Source organism: Microcaecilia unicolor, chromosome 1 (assembly GCF_901765095.1).
Source record: "Microcaecilia unicolor chromosome 1, aMicUni1.1, whole genome shotgun sequence".
NCBI lineage: Eukaryota > Metazoa > Chordata > Amphibia > Gymnophiona > Siphonopidae > Microcaecilia > Microcaecilia unicolor.
Genome location: NC_044031.1, coordinates 162,607,238 through 162,628,990, shown reverse-complemented (window position 1 = coordinate 162,628,990; position 21,753 = coordinate 162,607,238). Strand labels below are relative to the sequence as shown.

General features: G+C 41.0%; 1 protein-coding gene across 1 annotated transcript; it reads right to left on the bottom strand.

Annotated features, from left to right (window-relative positions):
- Positions 1 to 6,421: 6,421 nt before the first annotated feature.
- MALSU1 (mitochondrial assembly of ribosomal large subunit 1) lies at positions 6,422 to 21,198 on the bottom strand. The gene is made up of 4 exons (XM_030189965.1): positions 20,932 to 21,198; positions 16,543 to 16,721; positions 7,384 to 7,465; positions 6,422 to 7,178 (listed from the first exon to the last, which is right to left on the bottom strand). Exons 1-4 carry the CDS (start codon positions 21,149 to 21,151, stop codon positions 7,021 to 7,023), a joined length of 639 nt encoding a protein of 212 aa, XP_030045825.1. The 5' UTR covers positions 21,152 to 21,198; the 3' UTR covers positions 6,422 to 7,020.
- Between the last annotated feature and the right edge of the window lie 555 nt (positions 21,199 to 21,753).

Genomic DNA, 21,753 nt, shown 5'->3' with positions numbered 1-21,753 from the left:
GAGACAGACAAGGTGATGCTGTATGGGGGAGGAGAGAGGAGGTGATTTTGGATAGGGAGGAAGAGGGTGAGATGCTGGGTAGGGGAAGAGAGAGAGACAGGGAGATGGTGGATGTGACGAGAGATAGATGGGGTGAAGCTGAATTGGGTGGAAAAGAGAGAGAGCAATGATGGATGGGGGAAGAGAGAGATCACAATGCTGGATGGGGTAGAAGAGAAAAAGACACTGTAATGCTGAATGGGGGAGGAGAGAGATATGGGGCAATTCTGGATAACAGGGAAGAGAAAGAAAGATGGGGCAGTGCTAGATATGGGGAAGTGAGAGAAAGAAATAGAGATGGGGTGATGCTGGTTGGCAGGGGGAGAAAGAGATACTAAGAGGAGATGCTGCATAGTGGAGGGGGGAGAAGGGGAGAGAAAGAAACAGAGAGGACATGTGATATGACAGGGGGAAAGAATTAATGAAAGACTGGGGACTAAGCAAAAGGGGAATGGATGGGCTTGAGTGAGGGAAACATGGAAAAATGTAGGTAGGTTCAGTGAACAAAGGGAGCTTAGACTGGATAGTAAGAATAAAATCTAAATGGATAGAAATGCAGAAAAATAGAAGAAAGCTGAAAGATGAGTGTCAAATTAAGATGTAAGAAACGCTTATTAAGACAGGCAGAACGTGTGTGAAGAAAATATCCTTGTTTACTGAATTTAGAAGATTACAATTTGAAGATGCAGCAATATATTTCATTAGTATTTTCCTCAATAAAAAGAGTTCTATAATAAAAAAAAAATTGAAGAGTCTCCATCTCAATCTAAAGAATTGTTTGCTTCAGTTGCTAAATTAACTACTCTATTCCAAATACTTATTTAGCTTCTACTTCTCAAATTTTGTGCCAGGTTTTGACCCAAGGACTTATGAATAAAGTTTCTAAAATCAATTCTTTGTTAGAATCTGATGATTGGCCAGTAGCACTTGATTGTCCTTTATGTGTTGATTCCTGTTGGAGTATTTGTACCGAACTTGGAGCCAGATGCCCAAAAACTAACGAGCCACAACTTGCGTTTTAAACTGGTTCCAGGCAGTTTAAAACGCAAGTAGTTTACCGGGGGCATGCACCAAGGGCATTTTTCCTGTCACGGTAGCAGGCAACGAAAACGGAATGCAAATTATCCAAAGGCTATTATAATGAGCTGCACTACCGTTTTTCCGATTCCCTTACTGTGGGAACCCTACGAGAGGTCTGCACCTCTCATTAGGGCTCCTGTGAGGGAATCGGAAAGGAAAAGGGCCCCAAAAAAAAGGTAAAAAAGAAAAAAAAAAGTAGCGAGCGCACGTGAGGGGCGTCCTTTATGGACGTACTCTGCCTGCGCTTGTGAGGGACGTCTTTTCGCCGTTTTTGTTTTGTCTCCCTAGCGCTGCTCACCTTCTGTAGCAGCGAGGAGAAGGGAATCGGGGCCTGCGAGTCAATCCGGAGTTCGGGACGTCCCTTTCCATTATGCTCCTCTTCCAGGTCTCGTCAGCCAATCAGAGTGCGTTTAGCTGACACCAGCAAGCTAGATGCGCTTTGATTGGCTGAAGAGACCCAAGAAGAGGAGCATAACTGAATGGGACGTCCCGATTCTCCGACTGGCTACCAAGGTAATTGTGAATGCAACAGAGCTACAACGAGCTCATTTGCATTCCCTTTCCTTAGTGAATTCCCGTTCCCTACCGATTCATTATGGAATTACCGATGACTTTAGTGCATCTTCCTCTTAGTCTTACCCAGATTAAAATGAATATGAGTAGGGTAAAAAATTCTTTCTGTATGTTTGATTCTTGTCATTCATCTCTTGTCAAAAGAATGAAAACAGTCACTCCTAAAGCCATTCAGGTAATAGTTAACAAGTCATTAGCTGAAGGAGTTAGTTTTACGTAATGCTAGTGGATTTCTTTCTGGGTGGGGGGTGGGCTTAGGGCCCAGCTTAAACTATTTAAAAAAATTGTATTTAGTGTTGGTGGGGATGATCTCTGCAATACTTGAGTTTCATATTATTTTTATTTTATTTTGTTTTTTTGTAGACTGTCTTGAACACCCAAAAATGAGTGCAAAAAAAGCAAAAACAGATAGTGGAAGATCATTCCAAGAGGTCTGGACAGAGTCATTTGGAGTTATTGAACGCAATGGAAAAGCGTTATGTATTCTGTGTAATGAAAGTGTTGTGTGTCGCACATCAAGTGTCAGACGACACTGATACCAACCACAAAAATGTTAAAAAACTAAGTGAAACGGAAAGAAGAGAGTTTATTGAAGGCAAATTGAGGAATTAGAATTCCCAGTATCTTAGTTTTTCCAACTATCTTTCTAGAACAAATCATCTGACAAATGCCAGTTTTCAAATTTCACTGTGCATAGCAAAACATGGTAAACCCCTCTCTGATGGGGACATTATCAAAGCGGCCATGTTGTCTGCGAGTAAGTCTCTTTTTCATGATTTGCCAAACAAGGATAAAATTATTCAACGCATCTCTGAGATGCCACTTAGCAGAAATACTGTTAAAGATAGAGTCCAGCGCATGGCAAGTGATATTAGTCAGCAGCTCACCACTGACTTACAAAAGGCAGCCTGTTACTCCATGTGCTTGGATGAAAGTACAGATGTAAATAATCACGCAAGACTAGCAGTAATTTTGCGTTATGCTGTTGGTGACATCATGAGAGAAGAGCTGGTGAAACTGTTGTCTTTGCCTGAAAGAACACAAGGGATAGATATCTACAATGCTGTGATGAAGGCTTTTTTGTCACAAGACATAAGACCAGAAAAAGTGGTTTCAATTACTAGTGATGGGGCACCTTCTATGATGGGCACAACATCTGGTTTCATACGGTTCTTTGTTCAAGAAATAAAACATGAAGTCATTCAGTTCCATTGTATTATACATCAAGAAGCTCTCTGTGCCAGGGAAAGCAGCAAAAAATTTGAGGCTGTCCTCAAAGATGTCACAAAGATGGTTAATTATATCATAGCTCATGCTCTGAATTTTTGACAATTTCAAGCACTTCTTGATGAGGTTCAGGCACAGAATAATTGTTTACTTATGTACAATAATGTCCAGTTGCTGAGCAGAGGACAAGTCCTGGAGAGATTTATAGCTTGCTTGGATGAAATTAGGCTGTTTATGAATGAAAAAAGGCAGGAATATCCACAGCTCACTGATATGGCCTGGCTTACAAACCTCATGTTTTTTATTTTTTACAGATTTTACACTACACTTCAATGTACTGAACAAACAACTACAAGGTATAGCTGTAGGGAAAACAACAGAGAGGATGTTTTGTGATATCAAAACATTTAACTTCAGGTCTTTGAAAGAGACCTTGAAAGTGGTCAGCTAAAATATTTTCCAAATCTAAAAATGCATTTAGATTTGAAGTTTCCTTGTCTGTGTAGGATTCTACTCCACACAAAACATTATCAATTTTTTGAACCCAATCAATTGGATGTTTTTCTAAAAAGGTAAGGACAGTATTATTGTGAAAATTTAGAACCGAATGTAACACTGTATAGCATTTTGGAGTCTACAGGGTATAGCGCAGTCTTTGATTTAATAGATGTTTAAGAGCTTGGTTATAGCTTGATATTTGTATTTCTTGATTCTTGGATCATTTCCCATTTAATTGTGGACGATGAAAGTGTATAGTTTTTCCTTTTATTTAATCCTATTGTGATTATTCTCTATATTTCTTGTTATTATTCTTTATTGAATATTATGTATCTTAAAATGCTTATAAATAAATAAAAATAAAAATGCATTTAGAAAATTGTAAAACATTTGCAGACAGTCCTACAAGCCATCAGGAAATCTACAAGGAAGTTTCTAGCTTTGTACGAGCTGCAAAGGTGAATTTCAGTAACAGATATTTACAGTTCTGTAAAATGGAGACAACCCTGTGTTTTCTAACTTCTCCAGAGAGAGCCAAATTTGAAGAACTTGATCTTTCCTGCTTACAGTGGTTAGATTTAGGAAATCTGGAAATGGAGCTATTGGAATTTCAAGAAAGCTGTATCTGGAAAAATAAATTCTGTGACCTGCGTGTAACACTTGAGAAGATTGAAGGGATGTCAAATGACAGCACAGTTAGTTCTGAAAATGAAATCCTTAAAGTGTGGAATTCTCTGCCAAATAATTTTAAGTCAATGAAAGCACTTGGGATTGCTTTACTTACTCTGATTGGGTCATCATATTCTTGTGAGCAGCTGTTTTCAACTTTGAATTATATAAAAGCTGACATCAGAAACAGACTAACAGATGACCTGAGTGCTGCATGTGTTGCTCTCAAATTTACAAAGTATGAGCCAAGATTAGACAAGTTATCAGCATGCATGCAACAGCAGAAATCACATTAATTATTCAAAAGCATGCCAAATGCTTTTAAACTTCTGTTATTCAGGTTAAATTGCCCTGTTGGCACTTTGTGTTAAATAATTAGATTTTGGGTTGCTGTTTGGGAGGGGAGAGGAGGGTTGCTGCACAAGGATGGAGAAAACAGCAAAAGCTGGATCCACATTATACCTCCTCCAGTCAATTCCACAGAGGAGGACCCAGCTTTTACTTATGGATGGAGGGCAAGAAATGAAGAAGAAAGGAGGAAAGTAAACAAATAAATGGAAAGGAAGCCCTGCAAATGGTGTTAAGAGAACAGATAGACAGCAGCAGAATCAGAGACTGGGACCAATATCACCAGACAACAAAGGTAGGAAAAATAATTTTATTTTCATTTTACTGTTTGGAGTATGTCCATTTTGAGAATTTACATCTGCTGTCTTAGTTTGCACTGGGTATACTGGAGCTGTAACAGCTAAGAGAAATGATTTATAATGAAAAAAAAATCATGTTATTTTTTTCTCCTATACTAGTATAATATTTTCAATGATGTCTGTTTATATGCGCCATGGCTGGTGTAAGGGGTGTGGCTATCATAGGGTTGGAGTCATATGTGGTGACCCCGCCCATAATGAGTACCGGCACTTTGCGATAGATAATTAGATTTTGGGTTGCTGTTTGGGCACTCGGTCTCTAAAAGGTTCGCCATCAATGACCTAGGAGCTCTTTGAGGCCTTTTTCCTTTCTGCACTGCAGAGAATGTTTTTGTGCACTTTTTGTTAGTCAGTGCAGCCTTTATATATATCATTTTGTCATTTTTTTAGGATATAGGTGAACCATAGACTCAGCCAATGAGCCAAATGAAAAGGCATATCCGGGGCCTTCCACTGGGTCTGGATAACATCCCTGATGTCCTGGTGCACAAGGAAAAACTTAATTATGGCTCTATCTCCCCCACAAAAAAGCACAGAGACCAGCGGCATCCAGCGCATGGCGCTGACAAATGGAACAGCACTTAGGGCACCAAAGACAACACGGTGCTGACAACCGTATGACCAGGCCATAAATACCACAAGCGCCAACCGCACAAAGCACCCCTACCAGACTGAGAACAGCAGCAGAGTACCACCTGAACCAGTAAGCACTTCAGCTGATAAAGGAACAACGCTATCAACACCCCCCCCCCCCCTTCACAAAACAGAGTCCTAACAGCAGCTGGTCTCTGCAGTGAAATGCTCAGCTTTGGTGGGGTTTTTTTTGTTTGTTTTTTTAACTAGTACTGTAAAATTAGAAAAAGGACCAGCCATGGGGAAAGCTGCAGGCAGACCTCCACACATCCCAGATCCTCCCCATGCCCAAGAGCAGTAAAGGAGGGCTGAGGAACAAAGGAAGGCAGTCCTAAAACAGCACCACAAGCGGGATGGTGGGTGGGACTCTGCCAGCTGCATGCAACACCCCCGGGGCTATAGAGACCTCCGGAAGCAGGAAATGGTGAATAAAGAAAAAAAAAAACTCCTGACTGCTTTTCTTTCTTTTTTTTTTTTTTTATGTATTTAATTCAGCTGACAGACCTCAAAAGGAAAGGTAAACCTTCTTTTACTGTGGCCTTTTTATTATTATTATTGGAAGAAGTAAGGAAAACTAAAGGAACTGCACAGACTTACCACTGCTATCATCTGCCGAGACTGAGAACAGACTGACTTTCAGGGGACTCAATAGCCCACTTATACATCTACTAGAAGTTCAGTGTATTCCCATCTGTTGGTAGGAGTGCATAACCCATCTGTGACTGCTATGGAAATTACATTATACGCAACCCATATCCCTGGTTCAGAGCAATCAATTCTCAATTTTGGTCAAATTTCACCACAATTATAAAAAAATGTGTTAGAAACTAAAACTTCTTAAAATGTAGTATCAATGGGATTTCACAGAAGTCCCACCCCTCTTCATAATGTTATTCTTGCTAAACAAAAACCTCTAGAATATAGGGCAATAAATCCTATTAGGAACATAAAATCATCCAGAGCCTGGCTAATCTTGTTAACTATTACCTTTTTTCTTGGATTCCTGTGACATTTTCCACACAGACTTTCAGGCGACAGAGGCCAGTTTGAGATAATTGTAACCAAAACTCCTGCACCATTTAACTGTGAGAAGGGGGGGAGATAATGTCCCCAGACATTAGTGTGTGCAAATTTGGATGCATGAACCTTGTCTGGAAATATCCCTCCCCCTCACTGTTGCTAAAAGCCTACACATTTACAGATGGCAAAAGGTACTTGCACAAAACATAGATGCAAACGGTTGTAGCAATACATTGCGAAGTAAAACTATGTAAGTACTTTTGTCCACCAAAAGGTGAAAAGTAGGTAAAAAGTACCAACCAACTATCACAGTGCTGACACTTTGAAAATCACTCCCAATATATTAAAAAAAAGTTTACATATTCAAAATTTGAAAGCCATAAAATTGAGGGCTTCATGTAACTCAAAAGTTCCCACTCCTACTGCAAAGCAAAATGTAGCCTCCTCTTGCACAGCACTGCTTTGTCGTTGATCTTCACATCCAAGGATGCACAGAGCAAGCAGGCCTCAAAGCACTGTCATCTGTCCTCATCCAACATTTTTATTGCTGCAGGATGATTTATGAACAGTTCTGTCATAGCTCTGGTGTAGCCACTCCATATATGAAATCTAAAGGCAAAGGTTTTGTCTCCAGTTGCGTCAGCTGGTCATCATAGGACCGCAGAGTCCATAACTTCTCTAGTTCATAAAGCTCCCGTGTTTCTGGCAGCATGAAATGAACCACAATATTTCCTAGGGGAGAGAAATTCAAACAAGGTTAGGAGGTGCTTCCAAGCTACAAAACAGAAGAGCTGTTTTGTCCCCCCCCCCCCCCCCCTTGTCCTTTTGGACAGGCTGCATGAACAGGTGAATGTCATATGGGGACAAACCTTTCAGTACCAGCCCAGTGTCCCGGGGGGAGGGGGGAACTGTGCAGTGAGAATCAAGGAGCATTTACCAAAATCCAGACACTGCCAATCCTCTGCCTCCCTGCCTTCAAGTTGAATCTGGGGTTCCTCTGTTTTCTTCATGTACTTGTACTAAAAAGAAAAGCCAAAGAGCCATTTGGAATGCAAATTCAATGCTACTACAGCAAGAAAGCTCAAGTCGAATTCAAGGAAGTAGTTCATAAAGAGAAATGAAACTAATATAGCTCAACTATGAAAAATATGAAGTTCACGAGATACTCCTCTTGAAACTGGCCATATGTTCACTTTTTTTTTTTTAATGAGCAGTTTGATGTTCAAATCACACAGATCAAAACTTATTTAAAAGTACTGAATCATTACCCATCTACCATTTTGAGTGGTTTACAAACAAATAAGATATAACTAAAACAGTATATAGCCAATAACTGTTTGGCAGGATTGCTGGTTGCTTGATTTTGACACTGTTTATAGTTTGGTATTGTGTGCTTAATGTTTGTAATTTTTTTTTATTATGTATGTTTGTTTGTACTCCGCTCTGGACAACAGTGGAATATAAATTATACTAAATGAAAATAACTAAACAAAAATAAAAATCCAACCATACAGTTCCAGCTAGATAAGATATTGTTTGCTGTGCAATGAAAACAAAGCATATTAAGGCCAACTCTTACCCCTGCAAACATTTGTGTCACTTCCTGTCATCAGTACAGAAAAGACACAAAGAATGAGCTGAGTATATGCAAATTGATCTCATGCATATTCAGGTTTTCAGGATATCTACAATGAATATTCATAAGAACGATTTGCATACACTGCCTCCACTTCATGCAAAACGTTTATGCATATTTATTGTGGATACCCTGAAAAACTGACTGGCAAGGGGGTACTTCAGGACCAACTTGGGAAATACTCAGCTCCCCCAACATCCCTAACAAACCCACCCTAATTCTCATAATAAAAACACAGCAAAATAATCATACTAAAAAGGCAACCTTTAGAACATATTTATATGCTTATCAATATTAACACAATACCACCATAGCATTTTACCCAAATGCCCTCCCAAAAGCACAGTGCCTTCTGTTTACTCCAAACACAGTTAAACATCTTATGAATCTCTAATGAAATCTGGTTCCGCATATGGGAACCCACGAAAAGTGCCCAACCAGAAGCATACTATAATTTAATCCTGTTGGTAATGCCAGAAAAGCTTTCTAGGATGATCCCAATAGCTGAAAGGGTTGATATAATGCCAACCTTTTCTCCATTCCATAAATAAACTGGAAGTCCCTGATAAAGGAACCTATGAGTCAATCAATACAAAAAGCTACTGGAAACCTCAACAGCTGAATAACATGATCATGGTTACTATATTTTGGACTAACTGTGGTCATAAGATAACTCCCCTCAGGATGCTTATTTAAATTCAGTAGACTCTGTTCAGCAAAACTTACTGTTTATGACTCTATATGAAGCTGAAGAAACCAACTGATAACATATCTCTGCTAAACACACTGTGATTGGCTGAGAGAGACCTGGAGGAGGGAGCTGTGCCTTCTTGGATCCCGGACTAGAGCGATCTCTCCCGTTACAGCAGCCGCTGACAGGCTGAAAGTTCTGGGTAGCCGACTGGATCACACACGGAGGGAGGGAGGGAGTGAAAGAGGCTGTCACAGACGGGGAGGGAGCGGGGCAAGGAGTAGTCACAGAGATGCACAGACAGGAAACCAGAGACGGTGCTGGGGGGCAGCTAAGCCCTTGTGCAGCGGGATCAGACGTGCTGCTAACTTTTTTTTTTGAGTGAAGGACGTCCTTGACATGCGCAGAGCAGCCAGCATGACGCTTGGCTGCTCAGCGCATGCTCGACCGGCCGACTGTTTACCGATGGAATAGAGAATGCAAGTGAGCTACAACAACCAGTTCATTTGCATTCCTTTTCCTTGCCCCGCTCGGCCGGTCGAGCATGCGCTGAGCAGCCAAGTGTCATGCTGGCTGCTCTGCGCATGTCAAGGACGTCCTTCACTCAAAAAACAAAGTTAGCAGCACGTCCGATCCCGCTGCACAAGGGCTTAGCTGCCCCCCCAGCACCGTCTCTGGTTTCCTGCCTGTGCATCTCTGTGACTACTCCTTGCCACGGAGATGCACAGGCAGGAAACCAGAGACGGTGCTGGGGGGCAGCTAAGCCCTTGTGCAGCGGGATCGGACGTGCTGCTAACTTTTTTTTTTAGTGGATGTCCTTGACATGCGCAGAGCAGCCAGCATGACGCTTGGCTGCTCAGCGCATGCTCGACCGGCCGACTGTTTACCAATGGAATAGAGAATGCAAGTGAGCTACAACAACCAGTTCATTTGCATTGCTTTTCCTTGATGCATGCTCGTTCCTTACCGATTCACTAAGGGAATCGGTAAGGGAAGGGCTTTAACAATTTTTTAGTGCATCTCCCCCTTAGTGTTTTCCGGAAGTTTAGGTGGTCGTACGTCGTTTTCAAGACTTTTGATAGTGTGTTCCACAGTTGTGTGCTTATGTAGGACAAACTGGATGCATAGGTTGATTTGTATTTAAGTCCTTTGCAGCTTGGGTAGTGCAGATTTAGATATGTTCATGTTGATTCGGATGTGTTTCTAGTTGGTAGGTCGATCAAGTCTGTCATGTATTCCGGGGCTTCTCCATAGATAATTTTGTGGACCAAGGTAGGCAAAAAACATAAAAGCTTAATGCCTGGATGCTTTCATGCTTGCCACCTAGCGAGGACATTTGAGGTCTTTTCCCTCCTTCCTAGCAACAGAACATTCTTTGAATAATTATATGCAGAGATACGTTATCAACTGGTTTCTTCAGCTTCATATAGAGTCCACTCAGGAGGCTGCCATATAAACTATTACAGTAATATAATCTGGTGGTGACAAATGCAAAAACCAGTGTTGCTTATTCCAATCCAGGAATAAAAAAAAAAAAAAAGCCTGTAAGTACCTGAAAAGTCGTAAGGATGCACAACACGCCCTACCTAAACAAGTTCTAACTCCTTATTAAGAATAATTCCTAGCACCCTGTTAGCTTTTTAGGCCGTCACTGCCACACACAGGGCAGAAGATTTCAGGGTATTATCTACAATGACACCTAGATCTTTTTCTTGACTGCTGACTCCTAAGGTGACCCTAGCATTAGGTAACTGATTTGTATTATTCTTCCCAATGTGCATCACTCTGTATTTGCCCACATTAAATTTCAGCTGCCATTTGTATGCCCAGTCTTTGTTTCCTATGGTCTCCTTGCAATTTTTCCACAATCTGCATATGTTTTGACAACTTTTGTGTCATTGTTCCAATTTCCAGATAATTTTTAAGTGTTATATAGCAATGGTCCTGGTACAGATTCCTGCAGTAGTCCACTATTTACCCTCCTCCATTGAGAGAAATGGCCATTTAACCCTACCCTTTTCCATCCAAAAACCAATTCCTAATCCACAGAAGGATACTACCTCCTGTCCCACGAATTTAATTTCCTCAGGAGTTTCTGAAGAACCACCTTTTTCAAAAGCTTTCTAAAAATCTAGACACATTACATCAACCAGCACACTACCACAACTCTCATCCACACTCTTATCACCTCTCGCTTAGACAATTGCAATTTGCTTCTCATAGGTCTCCCACTTAGCCATCTCTCTCCTCTTCAATCTGTTCAAAATTCTGCTGCAACACTAATATTCCGCCAGTGTCGTTATGCTCATATTAGCCCTCTCCTCAAGTCACTTCACTGCTTCCTATCCGTTTCCGCATACAGTTCAAACTCCTCTTATTGACCTATAAGTGCATTCACTCTGCAGCTCCTCAGTACCTCTCCACTCTCATCTCTCCCTACATTCCTCCCCGGGAACTCCTTTCACTGGGTAAATCTCTCTTATCTGCACCCTTCTCCTCCACCGCTAACTCCAGACTCCGTTCCTTTTATCTTGCTGCACCATATGCCTGGAATAGACTTCCTGAGCTGGTACGTCAAGCTCCATCTCTGGCCGTCTTCAAATCTAAGCTAAAAGCCCACCTTTTTGATGCTGCTTTTAACTCCTAACCCTTATTTACTTGTTCAGAACCCTTATTTTAATCATCCTCACTTTAATATTCCCTTATCTCGTTTGTCCTGTTTGTCTGTCCTAATTAGATAGTAAGCTCTGTCGAGCGGGGACTGTCTCTTTATGTTCAAGTGTACAGCGCTGCGTACATCTAGTAGCGCTTTAGAAATGATAAGTAGTAGTTTATTCACGCCTTCAAAGAAATGAAGCAAGTTTGAGGCAAGACTTCCTCTGGCTTAACCCACGCTGACTGTTCTATTAAACTATGTTTGTCTACGTGTTGCGTAATTTTATTCTTTATAATTAGTTCCAACTATTTTGCCCGGCAACGTCAGGCTTACCGGGTCTGTAATTTCCTGATCACCCCAGAACTTTTTTTTTTTTTTAAATCACCATTACATTCCCCAACGATTTTAACGACAGGTTACAGTTCACTAACAGCAGATCAGCAATTTCGTGTTCTTCCAGTAACCTGGGGTGTACACCAACCGGCCCAGCTGATGTATCACTGTAACTTGTCGATTTGGCTCAGTACGTCTTCCAGGTTCATCGAGATTTCTTTCCATTTTTCCACATGGTCATCCTTGAAAACCACTTCTGGTACAAGTAGATCTCTTACATCTTCCGTAAAGACCGAAGCAAAGAATTCATTCAATCTCTCAGCTATGGCCTTGTCTTCCTCAAGTGCCCCTTTTAGTCCTTCATGATCTAACAGTCTCGCAGATTCCCTCACAGGTTTTCTGCTTCTGATATACCTGAAAAAGGTGTTACTATGAGTGTCTCGACAGCAAGTTCTTCTTCTTATTCTTTTAGCCTTCTTTATCAATGCTTTGCTTCTAGCTTGACAGTGCTTATGTTGCTTCTTATTTTCTTTATTCTTTGAAGGATGTTATTTTGGCTCTAATAGCCTCTTTCACTTCACCTTTTAAACATGCTGGTTGTCATTTGCTCTTCTTTCCACCTTTGTTAATGCAAGGAATACATCTGGTCTGGGCTTCCACAATGGTATTTTTAAACAATGACCATGCCCGATTTAAAGTCCTAACCTTTGTAGCTGATCCTTTTAGTTTCTTTTTAACCATTTTCCTCACTTTGCCATCATTACCCTTTCGAAAATAAAATGCTGCTACAGTAATTTCCTTTGTGACTTCACTTTCCTTTTTTTCTTATTAGTCGCAAGCATTCCAAAACCGAGTTCAGCATGACTTACATCAAGAGATCCAGCACATGGTTACATTTTAGGCTTGAGACATTTCAAGAGAAGAAAACAATTTCGGCTTGGAGTATTTCAAGAGAAAAAGACAGTTTAAGCTGGGAGTATTTCAAGGAAAAATGACATTGGGTGCTGTACTCATTGTTCCTCGTTCCCTAACATGTGTTTTTTGAATAGATAAGTCTTCAACTGTTTACAGAAGATTCCATACTCTGATATTGATCTTGTGGTCACTGGTATGCTTCACTCCAGATATCAATTCAAATTTGATCATGTTATGATCACTGTTTCCCACTGGATCCAACGTACCATGCCCTGTATTCCACTAAGGACTAGATCTAAAATAGCTTCCCTTCTGGTCGGTTCTTGAACCAGTTGCTCTAAGAAGCAGTGGTTTATTACAGTTTTCCAAGTCCAGTCCTGGAGTACCCCTTGCCAGTCAGGTTTTCAGAATATCCACAATGAATATGCATGAAAGAAATGAGCTCCATTACATGCAAATCTCTTTCATGCATATTCATTGTGATTATCCAGAAAACCCGAATGGCAAGGGGTACTCCAGGATTGGACTTGAGAAACACTGGTTTATTACATCTAGGAATTTTACCTCCCTAGTACTTCCTGATGTAACATTTATCCACTCAATATTGGGGTAATTGAAATCATTCATTATTATAATGTTGCCAAATTTGTCAGCTTTCTTAATTTCTGTAAACATTTCTTCATCTGTCTGTTTGTTCTCTCCTGGATGGTAGTATAGCCCTACCAGTATACTCCTTCCCTTCACACACGGAATTTCCATCCATAACGATTCCACGCTACTATCTGTTTCACGTAGAATGTTATTTTGTTTGATTCCCTCTTTAATATATAGCGCATCCCCCCTCCAATTTGATCCACTATCATTGCGATATAATTTGTATCCTAAGTGTCCACAGATTGTCCTCCTTACACCAGGTCTCCAAGATGCCTATTATATCTACTTCTTCATTTAGTGCTATATCCTTCTCCCCCGCACCATTATTTGCTATATAAATTGTACCTGTTTTACATTTTTAATAGTGTAATCTTTTTTATTGGAGTTACAGAATAACAGTAATACAAAAACATAGAAAAATATCCAAACCTTTGCAACACCTTAATCGTTTCCTCTCTTAACTACCACCCTCCTTCATTTTATCTTTTTATGTGTCTGCCTTTTTTCCTCAAACCCTATTTATCCTTGTTTTAAATTTGATTCTGTAAATTGCTTAGACAGTCTGCCTTGATATGCAATATAACCAGAGAAACTGAACTTATCCCAGGAACAATAACAGTCTGACTATATAAAGTTAATTAGATTTGACTGGTGCATATTCTATAAAAGGAAAATAAGTGCCTACTTTCCTTTATAGGATACTAGCATAACTGGATAGATAAGTATGTATGCACGTAGCTGCCAGCCATACAGCTAATGTGAATAAGTACGCCTGTGTTCCAGAGATATGTGCATAACTTATAGCAATGGTCTTCAACGTGTGGCCCCTGACGCCCTCTGTTGTGGCCCTCAAGGTGCTCTGCAGGTAAATAATATGCAGACAGAAGCATCTCATTAATGATATTTACAACAGTTATATTTGCTACAGCTGACAAGTGACAGTTAAGCAAGTTTAAATATATTTTATCTGTGTTGTAGAATCAATATTTCATGATTGATAATCACTTGATATAGTAACTGCCAGCAATATCTACTGGAGGAATAGCCTAGTGGTTAGTGCAGCGGACTTTGATCCTGAGGAACTGGGTTCAATTCCCAGTGCAGCTCCTTGTGACTCTAGGCAAGTCACTCAACCCTCCATTGCCCTATGTACAAATAAGTACATGTATATACTATGTAAACCGCTTTGAATGTAGTTGCAAAAACCACAGAAAGGTGGTATATCAAGTCCTATTCCCTTAAGTGTGTTAATCAAGTGGCTCATTTATGATATTTGCTACTACTGACAAGCCAAAGTAAAGTGAAGTTTTAAAATACATCCTTTAAATGTTGTAGAATCTGTATCATCATCAATGTTAAATGCCCGTTCTGAAAAAGTCGGTAAAGGCAGTTTACAAATTCAGTAGTATTTAACTAGTATAGGCTTATATGTGCAAGCTTGAAATATTTTGGTTGCCCCCCAGAGCTCTCTCATAGTCCCATTGCAGCCCTTTCATGAAAAAGGTTGGAGACCACAGACTTAAAGAATTCTATAAGATATGCATGTAACTTTATGCCCTGCCCAGACTCCATCTGTACATACCCCCACCCAGCTTTCAGACATGCACATTGTCAAAAAATAGCATTCAGGTGCATATCCAGCATATACACACATTACGTGATAATATTGTAAATGCTGGCTGATGAAAGCAAAATAAAATAGGAAATGTCCTCCGGTGGGGACTTCCTCCTCTCCTGATGTGGGGAGGGGTCTGAGGGAAGGCCACTGGATCTCTCCTCTGAATCCTCAGGCTCCTCCGATGCCCAAGAACTGTCCATTCAAACTCGGGATTCATCAAGTGAAGTCCAAGACTGTGCCTGTCTCGGTCTTCTGGAAGGTCCAGACACAGAATGAGGGTGCTGAGGTGCACAGCCCCTCCAGAACTCTGGGGAAACTTCCTCCCCCAATGGACTGAAAAAGGGTCACTGCATCGGCCAATGTCAGCTCCGTTGCCTATGAGGCACCGGCATCAACCACCGCCCAACAACGCAGACAGAGCATGAGTTTTCAGGATGAGCTGGAGTGGGTCCATAGTTGGCGCAAGCGCCTTCGATACCTCGGTGTTGAACTGCCTCAGTTTCTCCTGGAGCATGAACAAGCATTGGCAAAAGAAGGGTTGGTTCCATGTGGAGACAGCCTGTGAAGATGTCAATGCTGCATCAGAAGCAGGGTCCCTACTTTGGGGAGGCTGGCATGCAGCAGCATTGCAGAGGGGGAACGGTCCTCTCAGTATTGACACTTCTTGGGTGCATAACAAACGTTGCCATACTGGGACAAACCGAAAGTCCATCAAGTCCAGTATCCTGCTTCCAACAGTGGCCGATCCAGGTCACAAGTACCTGGCAAACTCCCAAAACAGTAAAATTGATGTTCATCCTAGAACTAAGCAGTGAATTTCCCAAATCCATCTTAATAATGGCTTATGGATTTTTCTTATAGGAAATTATCCAAACCTTTAACCCTGCTAAGCTAACTGCTTTTATCACATTCTCTGGCAACAAATTCCAGAGTATAATTAAACATTCAGAGCAAAAATAATTTCTCCAATATGTTTTAAATTTACTACTTAGTAGCTTCATTGCATACCCCTTAGTTCTAGAATTTTTGGAAAGGGTAAACAAGCAATTCATGCCTACCAGTTCCACTCCGTATTTTATAGACCTCCGTCATATCTCCAGCCATCTCCTCTCTAAGCTGAAGAGCCCTAGCCTCTTTAGCCTTTCCTCCCATCCCCCTTTATCATTTTCGTCACCCTTCTCTAATCCCACTATATCTTTTTTGAGATGCAGTGATGAGAAATGCACGTCCAGCAACACAGCTCAAGCAATGATCGTACTGGACAATATACAATCTTCATTCCATACGACCTTCACGTTGCCTGACACACACCTACCTCATTTGACCACAATACAACCTTGTATTTGTTATCAACCGACTGGCGAACGCCTTTACAGTACTATGTAAGCCACATTGAGCCTGCAAATGGGTAGGAAAATGTGGGGTACAAATGTAACAAATAAATAAATAAAATTGCCACACCTCACTTCTGTGCTAAAAGGCACATGTGGCAAAAGCCAGAACAAAAGGTATCAATACGTCATAAGAATGGTACAATTAAAACTCACAAGACACGTAAGATTTCACCGATTCACGAAGTGATACTCATCTTACCATTTTCAGTACATACTGTGTCATGGCTTGTAGATGTCTTGTAGATGATGCGCTCACAATGACAAAATAATCTGTATACTTCATTTCTGGAGGCAAACGGACAACACAAATGTCTCGGCCATTCTCTTGCCTCAGTAAAGCAACAAGAATATCAATGTTAAAGCTGGAAAGCAGTGCCCCTAAGATAAAAACACATGAAAAATTATGTGCATTTATTATGTAATCCACTTAGAATTAGAGAATGCGGAATATAAGATTTTTACAACAATGAACAAGTCCAGATGTAGAACTCAGATCTTCACACTCTGTCTATCCATTTATATCCTATAAATGGAGAGTTTGGATAGTTCATGCCCCCATAAAAGGAGAATAACCAATCAGCTTTCTAAAGATGCCCAGCAGTTGGTTTCTTTGACTTGTTTGAAGGAGGTCCGTATACAAAACAAGGGAACTGAAAGCAGGAGAAGGGGAGGATTGCAGCTGAAAGAGGAAGCCGATGTGGTGGGGCTGTTGACACATTCTGCTAAGAGGGGAGAAAGGCAAAATTATGGTTATGAAGACAAAAGTCAAGGGGGACACAGAGATAACTGGATGGAGGAGAGAAGGACTAGAGATTGTAACAGGAATTTTGATAGAAGACAAACGTGACTAACTTGAGGAAAAACTGCACATGGAGTCATAAAAGGTGTTGTGTGTAGTAAACAAGTCCTGCTGCAGTAAGTGCAGTCGGTATTAGTCCTTTTCCACCAAATTCTATATATGGCGCCTAGATTCCATGCGAAAACACGTGCATAACTTAATCGGCGTAACAAGGTAATCAGTGTTTTTAACAGCACTTAAGCAACAACAAGCACTAATTGGTAATAATTACAAGCGTATTCTATAAAGAACTGCACCTAAATTGCAAAGCACTCTGTTCAAAATAAACGCACATAGCTTAAAAGGGGTGTATTTATGGCCATTTCATGGGTGTTCCAAGATTCCCGCACATAATTACAGAACATAGGAAAGTGCGCCTAAATCTACATGCATAGATTTACACCAGGTTTTTAATGGCATAAATGTACACGCTACAGTATTGACTAAGTCGATTCTATACACTGTGCCTGAATCATATAGAATACGCTAAATTCTGTGCGGATTTTTTTTAGGTGCCATATATAGAATCTGGCCCTTTGTGTGTGACTAGCTAGTTAGCTGCCTCTTCCATTAAAGGCCTGGGAGAACAGCCAGGCTTTTACCTGCAAAGCCTTTCTGGGACTGTGTTCCAGAATGAGGGGGCTACTCCAGAGAAAGTTCGTTGGCAGGAATCCAACTGTTCTGTGTAACAAACAGAATGTGATGGAAGCCTGTCTTTGCTGTACTGTTACTAACCAAAGCTTTGGTTTCATAGCTAATCTCATTCTACAGCCATCTCCATATTCAAACCAATGTTTCATTTATATTTATTTATTAGGATTTATTTACCGCCTTTTTGAAGGAATTCAATCAAGGCAGTGTACAGCAAGAATAAGTAACATAAGCACTAGACAATTACATAAGTAAAAATATTCAAACAATACAAAGTATGGCATAGCATACTGCATACGTCAACACAATACGTAATAAAACATTTTAATAGATAGCATAGGGTATAGATTAAGATAGAACATACAGATATGTAAAAGAGTAAGGGGAGTTAGAAAATAAGGGGACTCATTTAAAGAAAGTTGCACACAAGGTCAGAGAGGTGATTAAATATGATCTCAAATAGGGTAGGTGTGGATAAACAAGTCCTGCAACAGTATGTGCTACTCCGGAGAAGGCTCACCTGCAGGTATCACATCATGTAATGCCCTTTGGAGAGGGTATGGTTAGGGATATTCCTTGGGAGGACCTGTGCCTGCCTGCCATAAGCCTCCCTTTGAAATTTTTAATTTAATTCAAATGTTGCAGTTAGGGGGAAGGGGGTGGTCCTAAGATGGAATGCCACTCTTGCACCACTACACAGCAACCTGCATCGACATGTAACGGGAAAGAGGAAAGCTTGATCTCAGGAAGCCTGTTTCAGTGTTCAACCCAATTCCACAGTTGGTGCATGCTTTGTAGCTGCTGCACTTATTCTTCAGGCAGGTAGTCTGTGATTTAGCTAAGCTTGTAGAGGGTGCCTTTTCAGCGGCGAAGTGTTCCTCTCCTAGTCAGGAATGCTGAGCTTCCCTGAACATCTGTGCATGAGCTACAGGCTGAACCAAACACCCCTGAGTGGACTGATGGAACAGAAGTAGGGCCAACTTGACGGCTGAACATCAGGGAGAGTGTTTGGGGAAAAGAATGCCCATTCAAGTAAAGCCACTGTGTAAAGGACATAATTTTTTTGGATATTTCCCTTGTAGGAGTGACTACTTTAATCCCAGCTTTGACAATTGGCTCATGTAAGTGTACTGCCCCCAAAACTCAGGAGGTTACATTAGATGCTTTTTACGATGCACCTGTGGGGGCAGAGGCATCCCCAGTCAACTGACTGGCCTGTGTCCTTGCCCCATGCTCTTGTTATAGTCTCAGGTGGAAAAGAATAGGCAGCAGCTGGAAGAGTTGAAAAAAATAATGAAGCCTCTAAAATATCCAGGTGCCATATATTGATGTCTGGAAATTTTTGAGAACTTATCCATTTGGGGAAATAATGTTTTGGAGATGTTGAAAAGGTATTATATGAACATTTTAAAAATACCTGGTGAGTTTATTCCACCTATCACCAAGGTGTTTTCTATTCCATCTGGTAGCAGAAACAGACCTGGAGGCAGCAGTTCTGATATTGCAGATGGTGGTTTGGACATGTCTGCTCTCCTGGAAGATTCCAATCTTGAAGTCTGTGGCAGAGAAACTCTACTTGTGCCTTTCCACTTAAGCATAAGAAATGGACACTGAAATTACTCTTTGGATACAAATATTAGACAGAATTAGTGTCTTGAATTTTTATTTCTCCCAAAATTGTTAGGGTCTCCCAAGATAGCCATTGTCTTGAACTTGAGACTACTATTTCTTCTTTTAAAGCTTCTTTTATGCTCTGGTTTCTGTGTGCGCACAAACTAAGTGCAAATGCAAAGTATTATGGTATTATGTGGGGAGGTGTGGGTAAAAAGACTTTGACCTGCCTTGCTTCTTGATATATTTCTTTGGTTGGTCTTTAAGAACTTAACCCTGTTTCCTGTGGATATCCCATGTTCTTTTTGGGATCTTCTTTTACAATATGTTATTTGGAGTTACAGTACTTCCCTTTGGCAATTTCTTTATTCATTTATTTTTCCTGGAGTAATGGACTGCATATTTCCTTACATGTAAGGAGTCCTTTCTTGATATGTACCTAATACTTGTCATAACTGTTACTGTCTCTGAGAAAACATGGCTAAAGTCACTGATCCAAAGTATTGAGAATGGCTGCTTTTCACATCAGGGTTCATATCAAAATTGAGTTAATGAAGCTTGCATTTAGGGCTCCTTTTACAAAGCAGTGCTACCGATTAGCAGTGTACTAAACACAAAGAAGTCCATTCAATTCCCGTGGGCTTCTCTACCCATTCAGTGCACCCTACTTGGTACTGCTGCTTTGTAAAAGAAACCCTTAGTTTGTCAACTAATCTACAATTTTCTAACCTCTTGACAAAAATTAACTGAAAATGTTTTTATTAAGTAGGTTTGAAGAGGCTGTTTCTCTAGTCATGTTTTCCCAGACAATCAAAAATAAAAATTTTGCACCCAGATGGCTTTGCAACTTAGCCAAGATTGAGGCAGCACAGAAATGGTTGTATTACAGACTCTCTGAGGGGCTAGGGCAGGGGTGGGTAACTTTTAGATATAGGGCAAAAGGTAAAAGCCGGATACAGCGAGATCCTCCCAGATTCAATTATACAACCTTTAAAAGTTCATTTTTTTTAATAGCATGAATGTCAGTACTAGCCCTAGCGGCCGCCAACATTACATAATTAGAACCAGAAACGCACAGAGCTCCATAGAACTTCTGTGATAAGTAAAAATTTAGCTAAAAGCAATGAAAACAAACTGTTAGGATGGCTGTTCTGAAAATATTTGCAACATACAGTAGTTAAAAATGCCAGAACTCTGGTTCATGATGTTTTCTATGTATACTTCCCATAGTTTCACAGATCACATAAAATTCAGCTTGGGGGGGGGGGGGGCGCAGGTTGCCCACCCTTGGGTTTGCTTTCGGTACTATAAACAGCTTAACATCCTCTCAGAAAGATAACATTTTTGTTTCCAAAACTGAGGCTGACCCACTGTATACACTAACCAGGGTAATCTATGAGCTCTGGCTCTTCAGTATTCAAGCTTTACTCTTAATAAAAATCAAAGCGCAGCGAGCACCGGCTCCGGCCCAGCTCTTCCTCCTCTTACCTGTGGGTGCCTGCCGAGGCTCACTCTCGTCTCCCAAGCTACCGCTGAGCTCGGGGCTCAAACTCTGCACCCCGCCAGTTTCTACCAGAGCCCGAGTCTGGCTGCTGTTGGCGTTATAACCCGCCCGACAGCAGGGTCGAGGGAACCGCCGCCACACTGGAGATCGCAGCAACCTCACAACTGGCGACCGCACCGACCACACGCCCAGCACCAGAGCCATGTCGCTGTACGAGAGACACAACAGTGTGGCACGCAAAAAGCACCAAGGCGGCGTCAGTCTGACCTCCTTGCAAACCCCACCATTGGCTGAACTGTGATGAACCAATCACCATGGACGCTTCCCGTCCGAACGTGTCCAATAGTCGGTGACCGACGTTCTGCGCGCATACAGCACGTGATTCGGGAGATTGGATTGAGAGAAAATCAAAGTAGTGGTGGAAGGTTGGATTGAGAACAGGAGACAGATTAGTGAATGAGGCTATGTAGCCTAAAGCCATTTAATAGACAGAAGACGAAGTGGTCTACTGTAAGAGTTGAAGCCGGTAGGCGGAGCTTACCGCGGTTTTAGTACAGCCAAAACAATTGCTATATGCTATTGAAAACAGTAGCAAAATAGTAGAAGTAAGGGACTGCCTATCCGTGGTCTATCTGTTACTGTAGCAAATCTAAAGCTCTTTCGTTTGAGTAGGCAGTGCCTTAAAAAGCGGAGAACACATTTTTTAAACTTATTGAACAGCTTTTTAATTTATTTGAAAGCTTCCCATATCTAGATATAAATATCATGAACTCATTAAATATCACTAAACAGCTTCAAAAATTATT